This window comes from Saccoglossus kowalevskii, chromosome 7, assembly GCF_978046115.1.
Source record: "Saccoglossus kowalevskii chromosome 7, keSacKowa6.1, whole genome shotgun sequence".
NCBI lineage: Eukaryota > Metazoa > Hemichordata > Enteropneusta > Harrimaniidae > Saccoglossus > Saccoglossus kowalevskii.
Window position 1 is genome coordinate 25,405,780 of NC_140647.1, and position 20,984 is coordinate 25,426,763.

The 20,984-nt window shown below is 33.0% G+C and overlaps 1 protein-coding gene across 2 annotated transcripts in view; it reads right to left on the reverse strand.

Moving 5' to 3' along the window:
- The window catches only part of LOC100368056 (rho GTPase-activating protein 15-like), a 57,035-nt gene that overhangs the window by 25,009 nt on the left and 11,042 nt on the right, over positions 1–20,984 (reverse strand). For both annotated transcript variants that reach the window (XM_078005897.2, XM_085501362.1), the window contains exon 2: positions 15,161–15,337. In XM_078005897.2, coding sequence (XP_077862023.1) covers positions 15,161–15,337 — 177 coding nt within the window. The remainder of the gene's footprint in view (positions 1–15,160; positions 15,338–20,984) is intronic.

Consider the following 20,984-nt stretch of genomic DNA (forward strand, 5'->3'; position numbering starts at 1 on the left):
GCGCTTATATTCCATGAAGCAATTTGCTGAGTTGCGCTAAAAATGATGCTTGAATTAACCTGGAATTACCACTGAACAAGGATTACATTAGCTAAACATCATTCAGAGTGGCTCCGTAATAATGGAGACGAGATTAAAGTTTTATCTGACTTGTATAACAATTCTAGAATTTCTCTCATAATTCCACAAAGGATGTGGTGCTGAACAAAACAGTATACTGGTCTTTTTTATGTAACCAGATAATTTCAAATTTAGCTAAAAAATAATGACAAAATAAAGAAAATTACAAATACATTACTATTGTTTTCACTTTAATAGGTATGAACATTTTTTTTTTTTTATAAATTTCTAAAACATTTACTGCAGAAGTCCCTAGCGCAACAAATCCAAAGAATAGGATTTAATTAGCTACAAAACCAGTTTCCCATGGGTCTTTGTGTCTCCCTCAATATTCATCATCTCTAATTTCTTTGTAAAGCTTCAAATCTTTCACCAAGATATTGTAAATAAATGGGAACTTGTTATTTCTATTCAGCTTTACAAACAATGTTTGACATGTGGGAGTTCATGATTGAGTACCTGATATTCTGTCAAGATTCTATTCTATCAGGATTCTGAGAAGAAAATATTTGGCAAGACAGTACTATTGGTGTTCAATAACTGCAGATTACACAAGTAGACAACACGATGCAGGTAATCTCTCTGTCTGGATTCAACAAAATTTCACATACAATGATAAGCCTTATGTATTAGATGACTGATAGAAACATTTCTCAAAGATCAATAAAATATAAATTTAAAAAAAAAAAAAAATTGTTATTTGAAGGAGAAAAAATTAAAAATCTATTATTTATAATAATTGCTCAGCTTCTCTGTCGTCATGGTGATACCTGCATGTTGTAACTAAGTGCAAGATTAACAAGGACAGCAATTATCTTTTCTGCATATCACTGAAAACTTTCAATTGCAGAGTGAATGTGTGAATTGATTAAGAGCAGAGTGACAGTGAAGCCATATTCATATTATACAATACAACCAGTAATTGCTATACCTATTATATTCCTGTCATAGTGTTCAATGTAAATTGGACAATTTCTCACCCAGGTGAAATTGAATATGCCGGATCCGTGACTATTTTAAATTTGACCCGTTCAGGTGATTTGATGCACCGTGGAGGATAGAGATACTGTTGCTGTGTCCATTAATGTGGTTTAAAGGGAATAGAGAATCACTTTTATGATTGGTAAGGTCGATGAACTTGCATACATCTGGTCGACAGAGGGCGCTATTCAAAACAAGCAGCTGGTGGGCTGAGATAGCTCTGCTGTTAGCAATGCACATTTCAATTAAAGAACAGAAGATATCATTAGAAAATGAACAATATGTATAGTATCAAGGCAATGGGACTTGCTGTTTTTAACAAGAAGTCGAAAATATCACTTTTTACCAAAAATGACAAAAATATTCACCAAAATTAGAGATTTGAAGATATCAACATGAAATGAACAAACCTAAAAGAGGTCTACCCAAGGTACATATATACCAAGTATCAAAGCATTCAGGCTAGTAGTTTTCAAGAAGAAGTCGAAAAAGTAAAACGATGACGGACAATCACTCATATGATAAGCTCTGCTCGACAAAGTCAACAGCGGAGCTAAAAAAAGAATAGATGTCATGCAGCAAGCACGCAGAATATGGAGCTGTACAGAGAGCATTAAATTTGACAACTCTTGACCTATTCAATCATTTTTTTATTTTTCCATTTCCTGCAAATAACAGGCAAAAACATCATTTTCAACCTAATTTTTTGACTAAAATTGACATATTTTGACACAAAAGACACTCTTAATACACTTAGATTGTGAAATTGTGATATCAATATATTTAATAAATTGTGTATTAACTATATATGAAAAGGCATTTCTGAGAACAGGGAAAACAAAATTTCACCCTATACATGTATATGCCAAAAAAAAATAATTTTCCCTCTATGTGCCAAATACAACAATTACAGTATTCCCAAGATATCTTGTTTAAAAATTGTTAGCAAACTCTTATTTGTAGTTGAACGTTATAAATTCAGCTGTGAACTTATTTTCAACAGCTTAGGGAATCAATAAATCCACTGAGGTGCATGCAAAACTGACATCTCTCTAATGCTTACCGAATTATTCAAAATTTGTTAACAACAAAGTTATAAAGGCATTTGTTGGATGAACACCCCACTTCTCAAGTTGTCCTGTCCCTTTCTTTCAAAATTTATACAAGTTTTCATAGCATCCAAGCAAACAGGGTACATAGAAAATTTCATACTCCCTAGGCTAGTTGTGTTGAGTGTGTTCTAAAGCAGGATTCCGAAACAGCATTGCATGTTGGGATGTTAGATATTCCAGACAAAAAATAAATCAGTCAGGTTCCAATAGGCATAACTCATGAACACCGTAACCACTGATTCTAAATCGCGGCTCATTTTACTACATATGCTCAGGTCTTCAAATAAGTTTAACAGATACTACAGCTTTGACAGCTTCCATGGAGACAAGTATCCTTGGTAACTGACATGATCTAATCAATTATTTAAATAAAATAGATGGGATGAGTCAGTAGTCTGCATTGTCTAAATGTGTTTATTTTCATGATTAAGGTCACTGACCTAGTTCACTGTTACAAATACTAACAGGGGTCAGTTGATGCATAATTCCACTCCACCGCCCTCCGGTGATCTAATTGACTGGAATGAATTCACAGAGCAATCAAGAATGAATGAAATGCACGGTTCATTAGTTTTTCATCTCTTCAGGCATACCCTACAACTACTAGCTGCATTCACTATCAACTTGTCTGACTTGGTCATGTGACTTAGCCATCACACAGACACACTCTAGTACACTTACATTCAGGGTTCTCATCAAATCATGTTTATTGAGCTAGGGGCACTACATTTCACTCGAGTTAGTGGCATTTATGTCAACTTTTGTGAGATGTCTTTTAAAGAGCTCTTTAAAAGTCTGCTTAATTTCGTAATCAATACCACAGTCCCTCTATGATAGAGGGACTGTGTCAATACCAACTATTAAAAACGTGTATCTCTAAACACATAAATATTCACACGTACAGGTATATGAACTCTCAGTATACATTAAAGCATCACTGTCATTACACTGCCTCATCTTGTTTGATGAGGGGGTCCCACACGACAGGTGCAAAATACATTGTTAAAATAAAATACATGAACAAAATTTGAACATGACCATTGAGCAATGACTGCAGCTGTGGCATTTGATTAACCTAATAGCCATGCAAGTACACTACAAGTAGGTCATAACATTTATTCCTTGTATACACTTGAAATTACCTTTTTAGTTTACTGGTCTCCATGTCACTGTGAGTAATAGCCAACATATAAATTGTGGGTCGTAAATTGACAGTAGAATAGCCACTAGGGTATGTGTAAATCAGTAATTGACACTATGCTTATGAATTGATGGCTATACAAATACATTACCTGTGGTGCCAAAGTCTGCATTTCAGATGTTAGTAGCACTGGTAATTAACACACACATAAGTTCAAATCAAAACTGCCTGACATTAACTTAACTTGAATATATATCAACATATATCAGATATCAATTTCATTAAACAGCAATTATTTTAGAACTCAAGTTGATGAAATCAATTTGGTATTGATATTGTAAATTTCAATTGCATATTAAGCCAGCGTACACAATATCAACATGTCTGTGTACTGTAAAATACTTTATTTTCGCTTGGAATTTATTTTCACTGAAGGGATGATTCAGTGAAAAAAAAAACAGCGAATATATTTTCCCTCCAATAATTTACATTCAACTTATCAAAGATAATAAATAAGTGAAAATAAACTCCATACAAAACACTAAAAAAGTCATTTCAGCGAAAATTTATTCCAGCTAAAATAAAGTATTTTACAGTAGTTTGAAACATGACACTATTTCAATTTTATCTTTCTACTTTGCTAACCGCTAAGATTAGTTTCATGACCTTTATGTAGTAATTTTCAAATCTGATTTTCAGTTAAAAAGTAATACTTGCAGATAAATGCGTTTAATGATAGACAAACATTGACTAGATGATAGTGTAATTGGATTCATCTGTTTGTAATATGGAACACTGAATCAAGTCTTCGTCTTGTATGGTTATCACAATCTACATGGACATGTGTTCCATGATATTGTACAAAGTGTGAATTTGTCAAGGTATATGGCAGACAATGCTCTGGAAAATCTTCAATGTGTTCAGTTTGAACAAAATTAATAAAAATACAGACATGTACATGCTTGAGGTCCATGCAGATTTAGTACGGTAGTAGAGAATATTTCCCAATTACAATGTAAAATAGTTCAAATCATTTGCATATTAAAACATTAACCTTATTTGCTTTATTGAAGGAATATTTCCAGCAGAAATGAACATAAACTAAAAAATGCATTTACCATTTATGTATAGCATATGAAAAGATACAGTATATGGTAGGAATTTGGTTATGGAGTGTTGGTTTCTCAGTATTATCTGCATCATAAGACTTTGCGAGCCCCGGAAATATATATTCTAAATAATACCTAAGAGTGACAACTTTTTAAAAAAAAAAACTGACGTACATACCATATACACCCAGAAACATGAATTTTATTTCTTCGCCTTTAAACTAAAAATTCACGAAAATTAATAATAATGATTATTCTATGTTCCCATAACAAAAACAAATTATGGGCGTGCTAGTACATTGTTAATTCACACATAAACATGGCATTCACACAGGGAAATATACAGTAAATTGTGTCAGGTTCAATTAGCTAAATCAGAGTCAGTACACATGTCCATTACTGCTTACTGGTACTGTATTTACTCTATTAGAAGTACATCTTTTATAGTAGCAGATGCATTTATTGTATACTAGATCATTAAAATATGAACTATTTTGATAAATACTGTACATGTACTATTGTTCACTCGGTTTTATCTTCGCTATTTTCACTGATGAGTAAGATAGGCTATATTAAAACCATGCGAAATGGGAAATAGAACTGGAAGAAAATAAGCAGGAAACAAAATTCTATAGTAGTAACAAAACCGACAGCTTTTAGAAATCCATTGATGAAGTTATTTCACAAAATGTGTTTTTGCTTGGTCACAAGGCTGCTGTTATGTAAGACATTGGGTTGCATGTATCCATGACCTGCTCAGAAACGCACATGATAATCTCACGTTACAGTTTATGTCATTAGAAATAACTGACTGACAGGTACTCAGGAAACTACCAGTAGTAGTCACAAGCAGACAAAATACAAACTGCGTTAAAATAAGTGCGAATGAGATAGAAAATAAAGGTTGACACATCTATTTCCGTACCCAGGAGGATTAGAACTAATTAGAACAGACAAGTTACTATATTACCTCATGCACTTACGCAAATGTCACGAGTATTGAATGTGCATTTGCAATTCACAAAAAAGGCTAGGTTATAAGACAGTGAAATGGTAGACTTGAGTCACAGCTTTTAGAATGGTTCATTCTATAACGCAAGCAGTTGATTAACTTTTTAAGTGTCACAGTCTGTTCATGCGAAGAAAAAGATCAATTTGTTGCAGACAAAATATATAACTAATCAATCTTTTTAATTGGAGTTGATTTTTTATTTCCTTCTTTCCGTAAATAATACTTACAGGTTGGTTTCAACATGAAATGGAATCCACGGGACACATGTGTTGGTTGTTAACTCAGAAATGTTGATGATGAAATGAAACTATTGTTGTCCATTTTGATGAATGAAAACAAAATCTATTAACAACGGGAGAGATCCTAGTTGAACAGAATTGTAAAATATTTAATTTTTAAATATTTCAAATCAAGATGGATCTGTGGAAATTATGGATTACTGTATTTTCTCTATTTATTAGTGCATGCACTAATCTGTGGTCAAAGTAGTAAGTAATATTTTAATGAACCAGTATACAATAAATGTAATTTTTGGTTTATATGCCCTTCTTCTGGAGATGTACTTCTAACAGAGCAATGCAGTACCTACCCTTTACAAAAAAATAACATATTTGAATATCCTAATAAGGTGTAATCTGACATGACAACATATGACAATGGTTTCAGAGAAGCTACATATGCAATGGTTTCAGAGAAGCTACATATGACAATGGTTTCAGAGAAGCTACATATGACAATGGTTTCAGAGAAGCTACATATGACAATGGTTTCAGAGAAGCTACATATGGCAATGGTTTCAGAGAAACTACATACATGTGTATGCAGTGGTTTCATAGAAGCTAAAAAATATATATAATGGGAAGGATTCAGAGAAGCTATATATAAGCAATGGTTTCAGAGAAACTATATACATGTGTATGCAGTGGTTTCATAGAAGCTAAAAAATATATATAATGGGAAAGATTCAGAGAAGCTATATATAAGCAATGGTTTCAGAGAAACTACATACATGTGTATGCAGTGGTTTCATAGAAGCTAAAAAATATATATAATGGGAAGGATTCAGAGAAGCTATATATAAGCAATGGTTTCAGAGAAACTACATACATGTGTATTCAGTGGTTTCATAGAAGCTAAAAAATATATATAATGGGAAGGATTCAGAGAAGCTATATATAAGCAATGGTTTCAGAGAAGCTATATACATGTATATGCAATGGTTTCAGAGAAGCTATATATAAGCAATGGTTTCAGAGAAACTACACATGCAATGGTTTTAGAGAAACTACATATGACAATGGTTTCAGAGAAGCTACATATGCAATAGTTTCAGAGAAGCTACATATGCAATGGTTTCAGAGAAACTACATATGGCAATGGTTTCAGAGATGCTACATATGCAATGGTTTCAGAGAAACTACACATGACAATGGTTTCAGAGAAGCTACATATGCAATGGTTTCGGAGAAGCTACATATGACAATGGTTTCAGAGATGCTACATATGCAATGGTTTCAGAGAAGCTACATATGCAATGGTTTCAGAGAAGCTACATATGCAATGGTTTCGGAGAAGCTACATATGACAATGGTTTCAGAGATGCTACATATGCAATGGTTTCAGAGAAGCTACATATGCAATGGTTTTAGAGAAACTACATATGACAATGGTTTCAGAGAAGCTACATATGCAATGGTTTTAGAGAAACTACATATGACAATGGTTTCATAGAAGCTACATATGCAATGGTTTCAGAGAAGCTACATATGCAATGGTTTAGAGAAACTACACATGACAATGGTTTCATAGAAGCTACATATGCAATGGTTTTAGAGAAACTACACATGACAATGGTTTCAGAGATGCTACATATGCAATGGTTTCAGAGAAGCTACATATGCAATGGTTTCAGAGAAGCTACATATGCAATAGTTTCAGAGAAGCTACATATGACAATGGTTTCAGAGAAGCTACATATGCAATGGTTTCAGAGAAGCTACATATGCAATGGTTTTAGAGAAGCTACATATGCAATGGTTTCAGAGAAGCTACATATGCAATGGTTTTAGAGAAACTACACATGACAATGGTTTCATAGAAGCTACATATGCAATGGTTTTAGAGAAACTACACATGACAATGGTTTCAGAGATGCTACATATGCAATGGTTTCAGAGAAGCTACATATGCAATGGTTTCAGAGAAGCTACATATGCAATAGTTTCAGAGAAGCTACATATGACAATGGTTTCAGAGAAGCTACATATGCAATGGTTTTAGAGAAACTACATATGCATAGTTTCTGAGAAGCTACATATGCAATGGTTTCAGAGAAGCTACATATGCAATAGTTTCAGAGAACCTATATATGACAATGGTTTCAGAGAAGCTACATATGCAATGGTTTTAGAGAAACTACATATGCAATGGTTTCAGAGAAGCTACATATGACAATGGTTTCAGAGAAGCTACATATGCAATGGTTTCTGAGAAGCTACATATGACAATGGTTTCAGAGAAGCTACATATGCAATGGTTTCAGAGAAGCTACATATGCAATGGTTTCAGAGAAGCTACATATGCAATAGTTTCAGAGAAGCTACATATGCAATGGTTTCAGAGAAGTTACATATGCAATGGTTTCAGAGAAGCTACATATGCAATGGTTTCAGAGAAGCTACATATGCAATAGTTTCAGAGAAGCTACATATGCAATGGTTTCAGAGAACCTACATATGCAATGGTTTCAGAAAATCTACATATGCAATGGTTTCAGAGAAGCTATAAATGCGATGATTTTAGGAAACTGTACGGAGGGTAATTAAACCACTGGCTGACACTACATACTGCCCTCAAGTGGCAACAAAGTGCAAAGCCATAATCATAATCATCAAAGGATGACAAATGTCATGATTTATCACTCCTTACAACCTATCAAATAATGCTGAATAAATGACAAAGGGGTATGACATATGACCTCCTTGGCAAGTCTTTATTTTAAGTCATTGAATTATTTTAAGGCAATCAGGAGGAAAATAAAGATGTCAAATGTGATGAAAAAATAAATCATTCACACTTAAGACATTAGGCTAATTTTTCTGGTCTGAATATGAATGCTTTTTCTAGCATTGGTGTGAGTGCCTTATGTCAATGAGGGATAGGATATGGTCTTTTAAACCATACCAGTAAATGAATAACCTTGCCAATGTCAAGTCATTAAAACAAATCGTAAAATTCTTGTTCATGCATGATTGAAACCCCAGGTTTCAAAGCAAAACTGCACTCCGGTTAAACTATCATGTGGCATACTTGTATTCAGTATTCAGTTGAAAGTGAAAATAAAAAGCAACTGAAAATGAACAATAAGTTTGCTTTGCAGTTGGCTTTAGTATGGTGTGCTAGTCACATGCCAAATTCCGGGGGTAGACAAACTTCCGGTTCAAGTGCTGCTGCACCAAAAAATAAAAAATCACTTGTGTTTTATGAGCACAAAGTCATTCAGTCAAGATCTTTCCGAACTCATAACTCATACATGTCTATATGTAAGTACAGTTGAACCTGATGACTACCAAGTATGGTATACGAAGATGATAATAAAACACTGTACACACAAACCTGGGGTCCTTGTAGGTTACTGTATGGTACATTTATCTGGTACTTTTTCCCTTTCGTGGTAACGTAATGAAATATAACCATTACATACTCATAAAGTGGGAAAAATCCACTCACAATATGAATATTGTGTTTCTTTATAGTATTTTTGGAATTATTAATGAGAAATCATGCACTATTTTCCCGATTAATATCAGAATATGATGGTTCATGCCACTTGGTATTTCTGTTATGTAGACTGGCTAGATAGTCAGAGATTTTTTTTGAATGCTCAGTCAGTTTCTCCAAATTGAGTGATTGTAAAATGGTTGAGTGATCATAGAGTGAAATTAGGGGGAGGGGGCAGCAAGTCAAAATTCTCCTGGCTGTTTAACCATTTCTACAATGTACAAAATATTCATGAGATGCATGCATACTGATTCAATTGAGATGACACACTTTTGAAGGTCAAAATAGAGTAGTGTTTGAACAGGATTTCAAGATTATGAACTTTCAACGAACAAAACAAATGTACGGTACACTGTTCCAGTGAAGTGCCCCCCCCCCCCTCTCGAGAGGAATTTCTGATTGCATATGGATTAAGCTGTGGGCGTAGAAGATGTCAAAATGACTACCACCCCTATAGGCCTATTTGACTGTAGTGAAATGGTACAACTTTCATAACCATTCATAATTATAATTGCAAAGGCAAAGAAATAATATTTCCACACAATAGAAATTAATGAACAGTATGACAAATATACCAAGCGAATCACTCACTTTTAATGAAGTATTCCTTATTTGTCTCACAATTTGGTAAATCAGTGGGATTTTTATCAGATACCACCAACCCATGCTAGACAAACTGTTAAGTGGTGTGACCTGCCCATATTCAAAGTACCATATTTGTTCTATCACAAGTGCAGTTCTGATTGCGTTTTTGGTTTACTTGATTATAAAGCTATGACATACTGTTACCTATTAAGCATATACACGTATGCTACTAATAGAACAAATATTCTATGTTCAGAATATCAGCGTAAAAAATACTGATACCACTTGTACATGAATAATAGTGGTGTACATATATATATATTTACGTGTACATTTATACAAGACATTAGGGGCCGAGTTCTTGTGATAGTAACACAGCCCAGTCGCAGTCCAAAACATGGAATGCGGTTTCTGCGGCAAACTGCATATTACAGGTTGGCTTACACAATCAGATACTGTATATCTTGCACCCCAAAAAAGGGAGCAGAGGTGACTTAATATGAAATTAATATTGGGATACTCAGATTTTGACAAAAGAATAGCAGAGAGCGATCATACACTTTTGCATCAACATGCAACATTTGAATGATATACAGCAAAATTGATAAGGAAATGAAAACACAAATAAGTTATAAAGACAGACACACAGACCATGGGCAAAACCCAAAACTATAGTCCCCTTATCAGGCAACACTTGAACTAGGGCTAATACAAGTATATTCGCCATGTAAATATAACAATTAGAAATACATACATGCACAGAACCCTAGTACAAATCCTAGTACACCTATCCACAAGGAACTTGAACATTGAATACACTTAAACCATGTAGCAGAGAGATACAGTCAGTAATCGGACTGATTATGGAATTACCTTATTTTGTATTCTGGACACAGCTTTCTGAAACAGTTCAATAACTTTTTAAAAGGTCTACAGGAAACTGCACCTAGTGCTGTATATTGTTTACATTATTACTTGAGAGTACCAGTACTATCGTACTTTTAACTACCTGAACTAAGGAATTCAGAAATCACCTTAGCACAATGTACATACAATATTTTTAAAAGTGTGCTACACTAGACACACAATTATTTGCGGTTACTAGTTATGCTAACTAGCTAATATTGTAATATGAATTTAAAAAAACATCTCACTGTATTAACAGAATTTGTAATTTGTTGAAATGAAATTCGATTTTTATGGGAAAAAAAAAATAAGTGTAAAAACGATGGAAATCAGGGGCTGAAACATTTTAGTTTGTGCCTCATGACAGCTACATGTATACAATTTTATTTATTTATTTATTTATTTATTTATTTATTTATTTATTTATTTATTTATTTATTGAAGATCTCTTTCTCCAGCAGTCAAACAAGCTCAACTCGGGATTCCTATAAAATCAGACCTGTTAGAGTGCACCCTGTGTCATCTCTCTCACACTAGATATCAATAACAGAGCTACAAGGTTAATAGATTCAACCTTACATGAAATGGCAACGTCATTTCAAAAAGTTGAAAACTGCCTTCAGTGTTTTAGTACAAGGCATTTTATTTAACCGTCAAAAACAATGACATCTCCAAACAAGCAGCCTGTCAACTGAGATAGCTCCGCTGTTAGCAATGCACATTACAAATAAAGAACTGAATATACATGTATCATTTGAAAATGAACAATGAAGAATGAACAGTATCAAAGCAATCAGACTTCAACAAGAATTCAAAAATATCACTTTTCACCAAAAATGACAAAAATACTCATCAAAATTAGAGAATTGAAGATATCATCACAAAATGAACAAATCTGAGAAAGGTCCACATGTAGTACCTATATATGTAATATCAAAGCAATTGGACTTGCGGTTTTTAACAAAAAGTTTTTAACACCAAGTATCAAAGCTTTCAGGCTTGTAGTTTTCAAGAAGAAGTCGAAAAAGTAAAACATTGACACAGGCGACAACAGACAATCACTCATATGATAAGCTCCGCTCATTTGTCGACAGCGGAGCTAAAAATATACTGAAACTATATACTAGGAAGATATAAAAAAATCTGTAAATGAAGTCATCACACTGTTAATTATTTATCACAAGCAGGATGCATGGCGATCCATTTTAAAAAGTAAAATTGCACCTAATCATACTCTAATTCTTGAATTCATTATAAGCAGGCAACCAGGGAAATCATGTAGAAATTATTTTCAGTGGAGTTAAATATTCAATATATCCATATCCATTTAATCCTATAAGACCATATTATTTGTGTGAGGTTACATTATGGGCTGCCTGAAATCTCTGATAATGTTCTTAATCTTTAGTTTGATAAAATGACACTAAGTGTGTTTTCTAATAATGTGTACCAATTCATAAAACAGATTGAATTATTAATGTTTTGTGAGTATTAGCAGGAAATATTTTAGCAATTGACGTGGATGACCCAGACAATGTGTGCGACATTCAGCATAAAATTACACAGAGACATACAGAACTAGACAGCTTTCAGGTGTGCATTGCTGATAATCTATCATACAATGTTATCTATGGATTGCTTGAAATGGCATAAATACAGTCGTCTGAATTTAAACATAAATACAATGCTTTTATACATTGCTCGCTGACACCAATATACACAATTCATTCTGGCTATCCATGGAGGATACTTTAAAACATAAAGATGTTGGCACTAGTGATGTAGAAATATTTAAAATGGTATTTTTTGGTGTCTCTCCCCTTGCTAACAAAACAACCTTCTTCCTAGTATCGTAGTTATGACAGTGACTGTGAGAGTAAATATTGAATCTATAGCAAAAAGTGGCAGACTTAACAACTATAGCAACATGTCTATATAACGCAAGTACAATTCAAAAACATATAAAATAACAAAAACATCGTGACAATGCAAATCAGAAAAAAGAAATTTCTCGTCTTTCACATATAACCTTTGACCTCAAGAAAAGAATACCAGAAATCAACTCTCTTGTAATGCATGCCATAAAAATGCAGAAGTGGACCAGAATTGAAACATGAGTGAACCGGAATGGAAATACGAGTGAACCGGAATGAAGCTCAATAAATCAGGATCTGATAAAAGTAATTGTACATTGTAATAAACCGTCATACACATTGCATTCTATTTGACACATTTAATATTGTTATTTTATTTATGATTTACATTCATATGTTTACTAAAGATTAAGGAGTGAACTTTGTAAAGGCGACTATTGAACAATGATACAAGTGTGGCGCAATATATTTTACATTTATCGTCCAATCAAAATTCAGCAATTGCTCAACAAAAACATATTTAAATGGATTTAGTATTTGTTTGCTTAGTAATCATTTTACTGTAATCATACAATTTGCCAATTTGGTGTGCTCCAAGAAATTTAGTGCATATTGATGTTCTTTTAAAACGATATCCTCTCAAAACACTGCCGCTAAACCAAAATATAACTTGAATAGATAAGATAGTAGATATACTATGAAGTGCAATGTAGAATGATTTGTAGTTATTAATAGTTTTTATATTTAAAGGGAACCTCAATCCAAACAACATAATGACCCCTAAAGAAAAAGCTCCACAAATGTAGGAGAATGCAATTTACAGTTTTGTTGTATCACTTTTCATTCTCTAGATATTCCACTTTTCATCAGTATTACGTAGTCAGCCATCTTGATTTTCAAGCAAAGGATTGTGGGTAAAGTACGACATCATAGAATCTGTTGTCAGAAATTGAGAAAATGATTTCATCTATAACTTCAAAAGTTGAACTTTAAATTGGCTGAAAGTTTAGAGATTGGTAGCATACATGTACTGGTGCCATCCATGCTTATAAAATAGTTGTCATGGAAACAGAACTGAAAATATTTATTTTTATGTTTTTCTACCAAATGCTAAAATTTCCTTATATTGTATACAATTTACCAACGTGAGTAGGTTATATAGGTGATATATCACATGTTGAGCACAAAAAGGGGACAAAAAAGTGACATTCTATATTTCACAACTAAAATATTGATTTTTATTTTTTTAACGTTTTTAACAATATCTTCACTTTATGTGTATTTGTGAAATTCCAATTTCCATTACTATAATTATATACATGAGTAATATGCACAACGAAAATTTGAACTAATTCGCATCAGTATTTCTCATGTTATAGATGAAATAATTTTCTCAATTTCTGACAACAGATTCTATGATGTCATACTTTACCCATAATCCTTTGCTTGAGAATCAAGATGGCTGACTACTTAATAACGATGAAAAGTTGAATATCTAGAGAATGAAAACTGATATAAAAAAGTGTAAATTGCATTCTCCTACATTTGTGGAGCTTTTTCTTTAGGGGTCATTATGTTGTTTGGATTGAGGTTCCCTTTAAAGTGTTTTGGTTTTCATTACAGTCAAAATACACACGAGATAAACACTCGATCACTTTATTTTTCTGAATACTGTAGCAGTAAACATTTCTTTGGAGTTCTAAACCTTTTCACCACCAGACTTTCGCACCCAAATTATTCTACACTTTTCACTTGGTATATTCTTCAATATTTCTGAAAATGAACCCTAATTTTAGCACCAACAGACAAAATTTTAGTCATTTTTCAGATTTTACTCAAAAAAATTGGCTATTTTTTCAAATCTTCTGAAGAAAAGTGCAAACTATAAACAGAACTATTTTGTGAATTAGTGATGAAAAGAAGGAACTGGTGGTGAAAAGGTCAGAGTAACTTTCACAAAAATGTGACCATGTAAACACTCTCAGCAAAAAAATTCTCTCAGCGAAAATATAATGATTTATGGTATTATATCAATGTAGCAAATCAATATACACGTGACTGTAATCAATTGTATAAGTTGAAATAAAGAAATGTCAACAATATAATCTCATGCAGATTTTATTAAATCTAAGAAAATCAATACTTAAGTCTTTTTCTATACCAATCCAATAAAAGTACTGAGGGAGTGAGATGGATTTTTTATTTTTTTAATTACACAGAAAGAATGCTTTATTCTCCAGTACACGACAGCATGGTTAAAACCACACATGCTGGAAATTGACACAAATAGATTCATCAGTGCATTACAAGGCTATATTGTATGTGTGCAAACCATAGTGCCAAATCAACAAACACTGCTATGATCAGTGAAATTAATATGCTACGCAAGGACCCAAAAATATGTTTGACAGAACCTAGAGCACAGGGACTGTATTACAATTAACTCACAGAGTAATCAACCATTGCAAAATATGTATATGATGCACATGTAGTATTAAATATTATGAACATATGGGAATGAAATAGAAAGTGATATTTACCCCATAACCTCTTGGTGGCTTCCAAGAACTTTCTTTGGAAATGGTGTTGTGGAAAAATTTCCGTCCTTTGTCATCATAGTGGACTTCCCAGTTATTGCCTAGAACTTGTGACGGAGGCCTTGTTGGCTGCGGAGGGTCTATGCTAGGATTACTGACAGTGGGTCCATCAAAAGGTGTCTGTCAAATAAAAACAACTTAGTGTTATTATTCAGTGATGATCATTTTTATTAGTTACAAAAAAACAATGTATGCATGTATGTATATATATATATATAATATACCCAGCTTGTAAAAAACATGCACAAACCGCAGACACAATTGAAACCCTGAGCAGACAGGCACTCTGTTATACATTGGTATATGTGTACCATCATAAACAGATTGGAAAACAAAACTGTCTGTCACAATTGATGATGTACATGTAGCAAAATAAATCATTTTCAAAAATTGTTCAGTCCTTGTTTAAAGACTGTGTGAAAACATTCACTGTAAAACATGTCTTTTTCGCGAGCATGTCTTTTTCGCAAGTTTAACTGATTCGGTAATTCATGATGTCACTTTATTATTAGACTTTATTATCAATTCAAAATGGCCGCCAGACAAAGAAATCAACAATGACAAGAGAAATTTGCTAAATCAACATTTCGCTATTACGTCATTTTACCACAATTCGCTAGAATTGCATGCTGCTTTTTCAACATGTTTTAAAGTATATTAGCATTAAACTCAGAACTCAGTTTCGCATATGTGGACGAGCCTTAAATTCAACCTCTGACCTTTCACGTGCTGTAATCGAGCATTGCCGAACAAACTACACTCATGAAAAATAGACAAGAGCCTGTAGTGAAGACAATTTTTTTCGTCAAAAATGTTTATACATGTACATGGTATATGTACACACGTTATACTTTATTATTTACAAACAGTTGATATTGTTTTCTTAAATGTAGTAAAGTGTAGACATCAAACTAAACATGTATTGTCATTGATTGAGTATTGGGCCAATAAACAATATGGACAGATATTTTAGCATATACTGGTATGCATACATGCATGTCCAACCCTGAACCACATAGCATTATATATCACATTCCAGTCACAAGGAAGAGTTGACAGTTCATATACAACAATAGACTATTCATTTTTTTTTTGATCAGTAAAATGAGATATTTTTACTAGTCATTTTTTTTTTGATCGTTAATTAAGATATTTTTATAGTGTAAATGTATGTAATGTGATTTTTTTTTAACTTATGACAAGGTTAAAAAACAAAATTACACGTCAAGGTTTGACTATGATAGACATAATGACTTTACTACATGCATCTTTGAGTATTAAGCCAATACTATCTGATTTATATTAGGAAATGTCAAAAAAGTAGAAAGGCATTTAAATACCTCTACATCACTAGTGCATGTTATTATTCCATTGACATGGTTGAAAATGAAACTACTTCGGTACTCTTTATTTAACATGTAATGACATGACGAAGTTTTTGTTTTTTCAGTAATGAACAACATTGAAATGAGTCAGCCCTTTTGAATCAAAACTTGAAACAAATGCTTATTACCGTTACCATATTTGCTCTATTAGGAGCACATGTGATTACAGGTATATCATTTATTTAAATAATGATTCACTACACACCAAATGAAATGCGCTTCTAATAGAGCAAATATTGTAGTAAGCGTAACATTACGTACAAAATTTTATCGAATCAATCAAGACATTTCAGAAAATCATTCTTTGAACAAATTTTCTGTCATTTGGCTATTTTTAACCCAATCTGCGAAGAAATTACGGTCCCATTATGTTCAATTTATGTACCAATTAAGTCTGACCATAATAGTAGTTTATAAATAAATAAACGCTGCTCGGACTGATAAGTATGATATATTGAAGATAATATTTGGTAATCGTTGTCCTAAATAACTATTAAAAATAGCTAACCATAAGTCTGACCATAGCTGTCCGTGTTATATCAAAATCCAAGGCATGAATGGCCGAAAAATGCTAGAATTTGATGGATTTTTAAAATGGTAGCCATCATAAATCAAATACATGTATGACTTATATATAAAATTTGAACATAATCAGTCAAGGGATATCAGAGATATGGCTTGGAACAGCATTCATTAAAAATAAATAAAAAGAATCTAATGTTTGACTTAAACATTCAAATGGATGCCATTGGACCATCATGAATTTAATCATCAAACAAATGAATGAAACAAATGAACAAGGCAAGTTCAAGATACAGGTGAGAACGCATCGCGCATGGCACACATGCTTGACTGCATGCACAGACACACAAAGGTCAACTCATAAGTTCAAATATTCGGACTGTGAACAGGAAATAAAAATTAAAATTCTGTTATCTCCGCACTTGACACATGACAGCTGTACGTATATCTGGGTTACATAATTATGACTATTGTTATGTTGACATTACATTACTGTTAGGGACAACGTCAAAAGATCGATGTCGGATAAAAAACTTATTTCCTTTAGTTTGGGGGTGGGCCGGGGTTTTGACCTCAAAAAGTTTCCATCCTACAAAAACGATATTATTTTTTAATGAAGTCAAAAAAATCTTGGAGTATTTGTAGTTCGTTTTTTTCTATCCAATCATGGACAGAAATAACCTAAAAGGAAAAAACAAACATCCAAGCCGAGAAAATGGTTTGGTTCGAGTGTAAAGCTGTGCGTCAAATGAGGTGCATTTGTAAAATCTTTTTACACCCACCCAACAACCAACTGCTACGAATACTACTGTCCGATTATCAATTTGTATTTAATGGTGAATGTAGTCTGACGCCATGACCAATATTTATCAATTAAGTTTCAGTGGGGGGTAGGGGGGTTTGGAAAAAAACTAAAGGAATTAAGTTTTTTATCCGACATCGATCTTTTGACGTCGTCCCTTATCCCTTATTTATGTATGTTCAATGTACGTAGTATGTTGAACATTATTTATGATGCTTTTCTTGCGTTATATCTCATCGAGATTCGGTTGATGTTCTAAGCATGCAATTTTTTACCAGTGTAAAAACAATCACATTACAAGTCATTCAGTTTTTGAATCAAATTGTAAAACAAACTGTCATACATTGTACATCACTATCCCACCATGAGTGATGTCAATGCTAAGTTCAATTAAAATCGGTTCAGGCATGCTTGAGAAACTATTTGATGACATGTCCAAATGTTGTTTCTGGTGTGACAAAAATAATCACCAGTAAGAATTTTTGAATCAAATCAAAAAACAAACTGAAGTGCATCTGTAACCCACCATCCCAAATTTGAAAGAAGTCAGCAAAGGCATGGCTGAGAAACAGTTGATGACATGTTCAAATTTTGTGATTTTACTTTTTTGACAGAAATGACTACTAGTTGGCTAAATTTCATTGAAATAAAAAACAACTAAATGCAACATTCAACCTGTTCTGTCTTGTATTTGCAACAAATTTAAACAAAATTACAGGCATCAGTAACCCACCATGAGTAAGATGAATACAAAGTTCAAATGTAGATTTTTGGTGTTTTTTGGAACAAGAATGGCTACCAAATAAAGAAGAAATTGATGTATCTTAGTATCCTATTGTCCAGACATGGCCGAGAAATGACTACATGAATCTACTAAATAATTAAATTTAAAACATTTTTAATAAAATAAAATAACGAGAGTATGGAGAAATCAGTGTCAGTATGTGATATTTTTTGTTTTTATCAATTCGTGATCATAGAGCCAAATCACACAGCAAACATGTACAAGAAATGATGTTTTCAGGCTCTCACTTTCCTTAAATTAGGGTTTGACCATTCAAAAATCAAGCGCTGAAATCTAGTACATATTTTCTAACATGTCTTATTTTTTTTTAAAATCTAGCAAGCTGCATGTACATTTTGTACATGTAGAAAGGGCATGTTTGAACAGTATAATGCAAACTACCGGTATGCTATTAAAATCTCTTCGAAATAGTTTGAATTTGGAGAGTTATAATTAGCTCCCATGGGTCATGATTTGGGCGGCTGAAAGGAAGGCAAGTGAGTGGAGCGAAAAGTCTCCTCAAATAACCTGATGCACTGTTTCACCTTCTAGATATCTGTGACATAAACCGTTCAATGAAAGGTCACATTGTCACTCAACGTTCTGACCGTAGTTGCCCATTAATAGAAAATAATGTTGCTATAATACTGTACTAGCTCTATTAGAAGCATTGGATCTTACATTCAGAATGTGCAGCTGCAAGTAAAATCCAACAAAAAGACTTTTGTTTCACAACCAAACAATTAGTCTCCGTGAATGACACAGCCTTAGCACATCAAAGTCATTCTAATAGTACCGTACTTTCACAGCAAAACTAAAGGGTATGGCTCAGGTATATTTTATGTGCATTGCTTTGCAATCTTTAATATTATTAAATTAAATCATTTCCTACAGCACAATATACATAGAACAAAAAATCATCAAAGTTAGAGCAAAGTATATCACGATCCAATGTGAAATGACATGGTGCACATGAGCTAGAATAGTTGAATGAAATGATGCACACACGGTTCAATGATCAGTTTAGCGGAAAACACAAGAAATAATCCTAAAAAAATAATAAGATCAGTTTATAAATACATTCTTTGACTGGCTGTATACCTTATAATAGACCAACTACCAGTAATTTGTATTGTCTCTAAACTATAAAGCTATAAATAGATCAATGTAGAAATTTACACAGTTCAACAACTTCATTTCAAACATTATATTATATTTTAGGTATTAAATATTAATCTCTACCTGATGGCGTCAATGTTTTATTTTTTTGTATAATTTGTTCAATATTCTAAGACCAGTTTTTTTTTATTGAAATTAAATAAATGATTACTAAAATGAATAACCACATGCACTCACTCTATACTATTAAAAACATAACAGACAGTCTTGTTTACATGCAAGTTAGAATGGCTTTAATACAAGACTTCTCATTGGTTGGCTAGCCTGAACATCTAACTGAAAGGCCAATCAGGGAATACCTTGCTACTTCACTGGTTGATTGCCCCTTTATTGGCCACCAACCTTAACATGATTAACCAATCATGTAACACCTTACTTACTATGGATTTGACAACCAATCACAATGTGGGTTATACTGAACACTCAACTACACAGGATACTTTATTTAAACAGAGAGTTCAGTTATAATCTGTTTCTTGAATGTCTATGTGGTCTTATGATGTTAGATGAAAACTATACATACACTACCTGTATGTATCATCACACGCACTTTGGCCAGAGTGACATATTGTTAGACTGAAAGTTTCCGGTATATATACGATCAGTAACGGATATATATAGACACATACCGGTACATACATATTTGCAAGATATATGCCATGGTATTTTTTACTTTGCCAGTTCTAATTATGTATAGCTATTTTTGCAAATTATAATGTGTGGACTTGCTCAAAATACTAGATTTTACCAGAAGCATATCATCTACACTCTATAGAATAATGGTATAGATATTTCAGGTACGGTACTCATATTATTATTACTGGTAAGCATCTGGGGTTATATCTGTATAATTAAATTATTACATCATTCATTTACAATACAATTATTATGCAATGCATGTATGTTGGATTCTATAACAGACCACTCTGACAATGTCTGCGTGTACACAAGGGATATCAACACAGGTGGGAATTGTCTGAAATGACACATGAGGGCAAATTAATATCGGTATATGTCGGAGTTTGTAGGTCAGTAGGTCACACCCACTCACTATCCACCATGCTTCAAAGGCTAGATTTCAATCAAACTGACAAC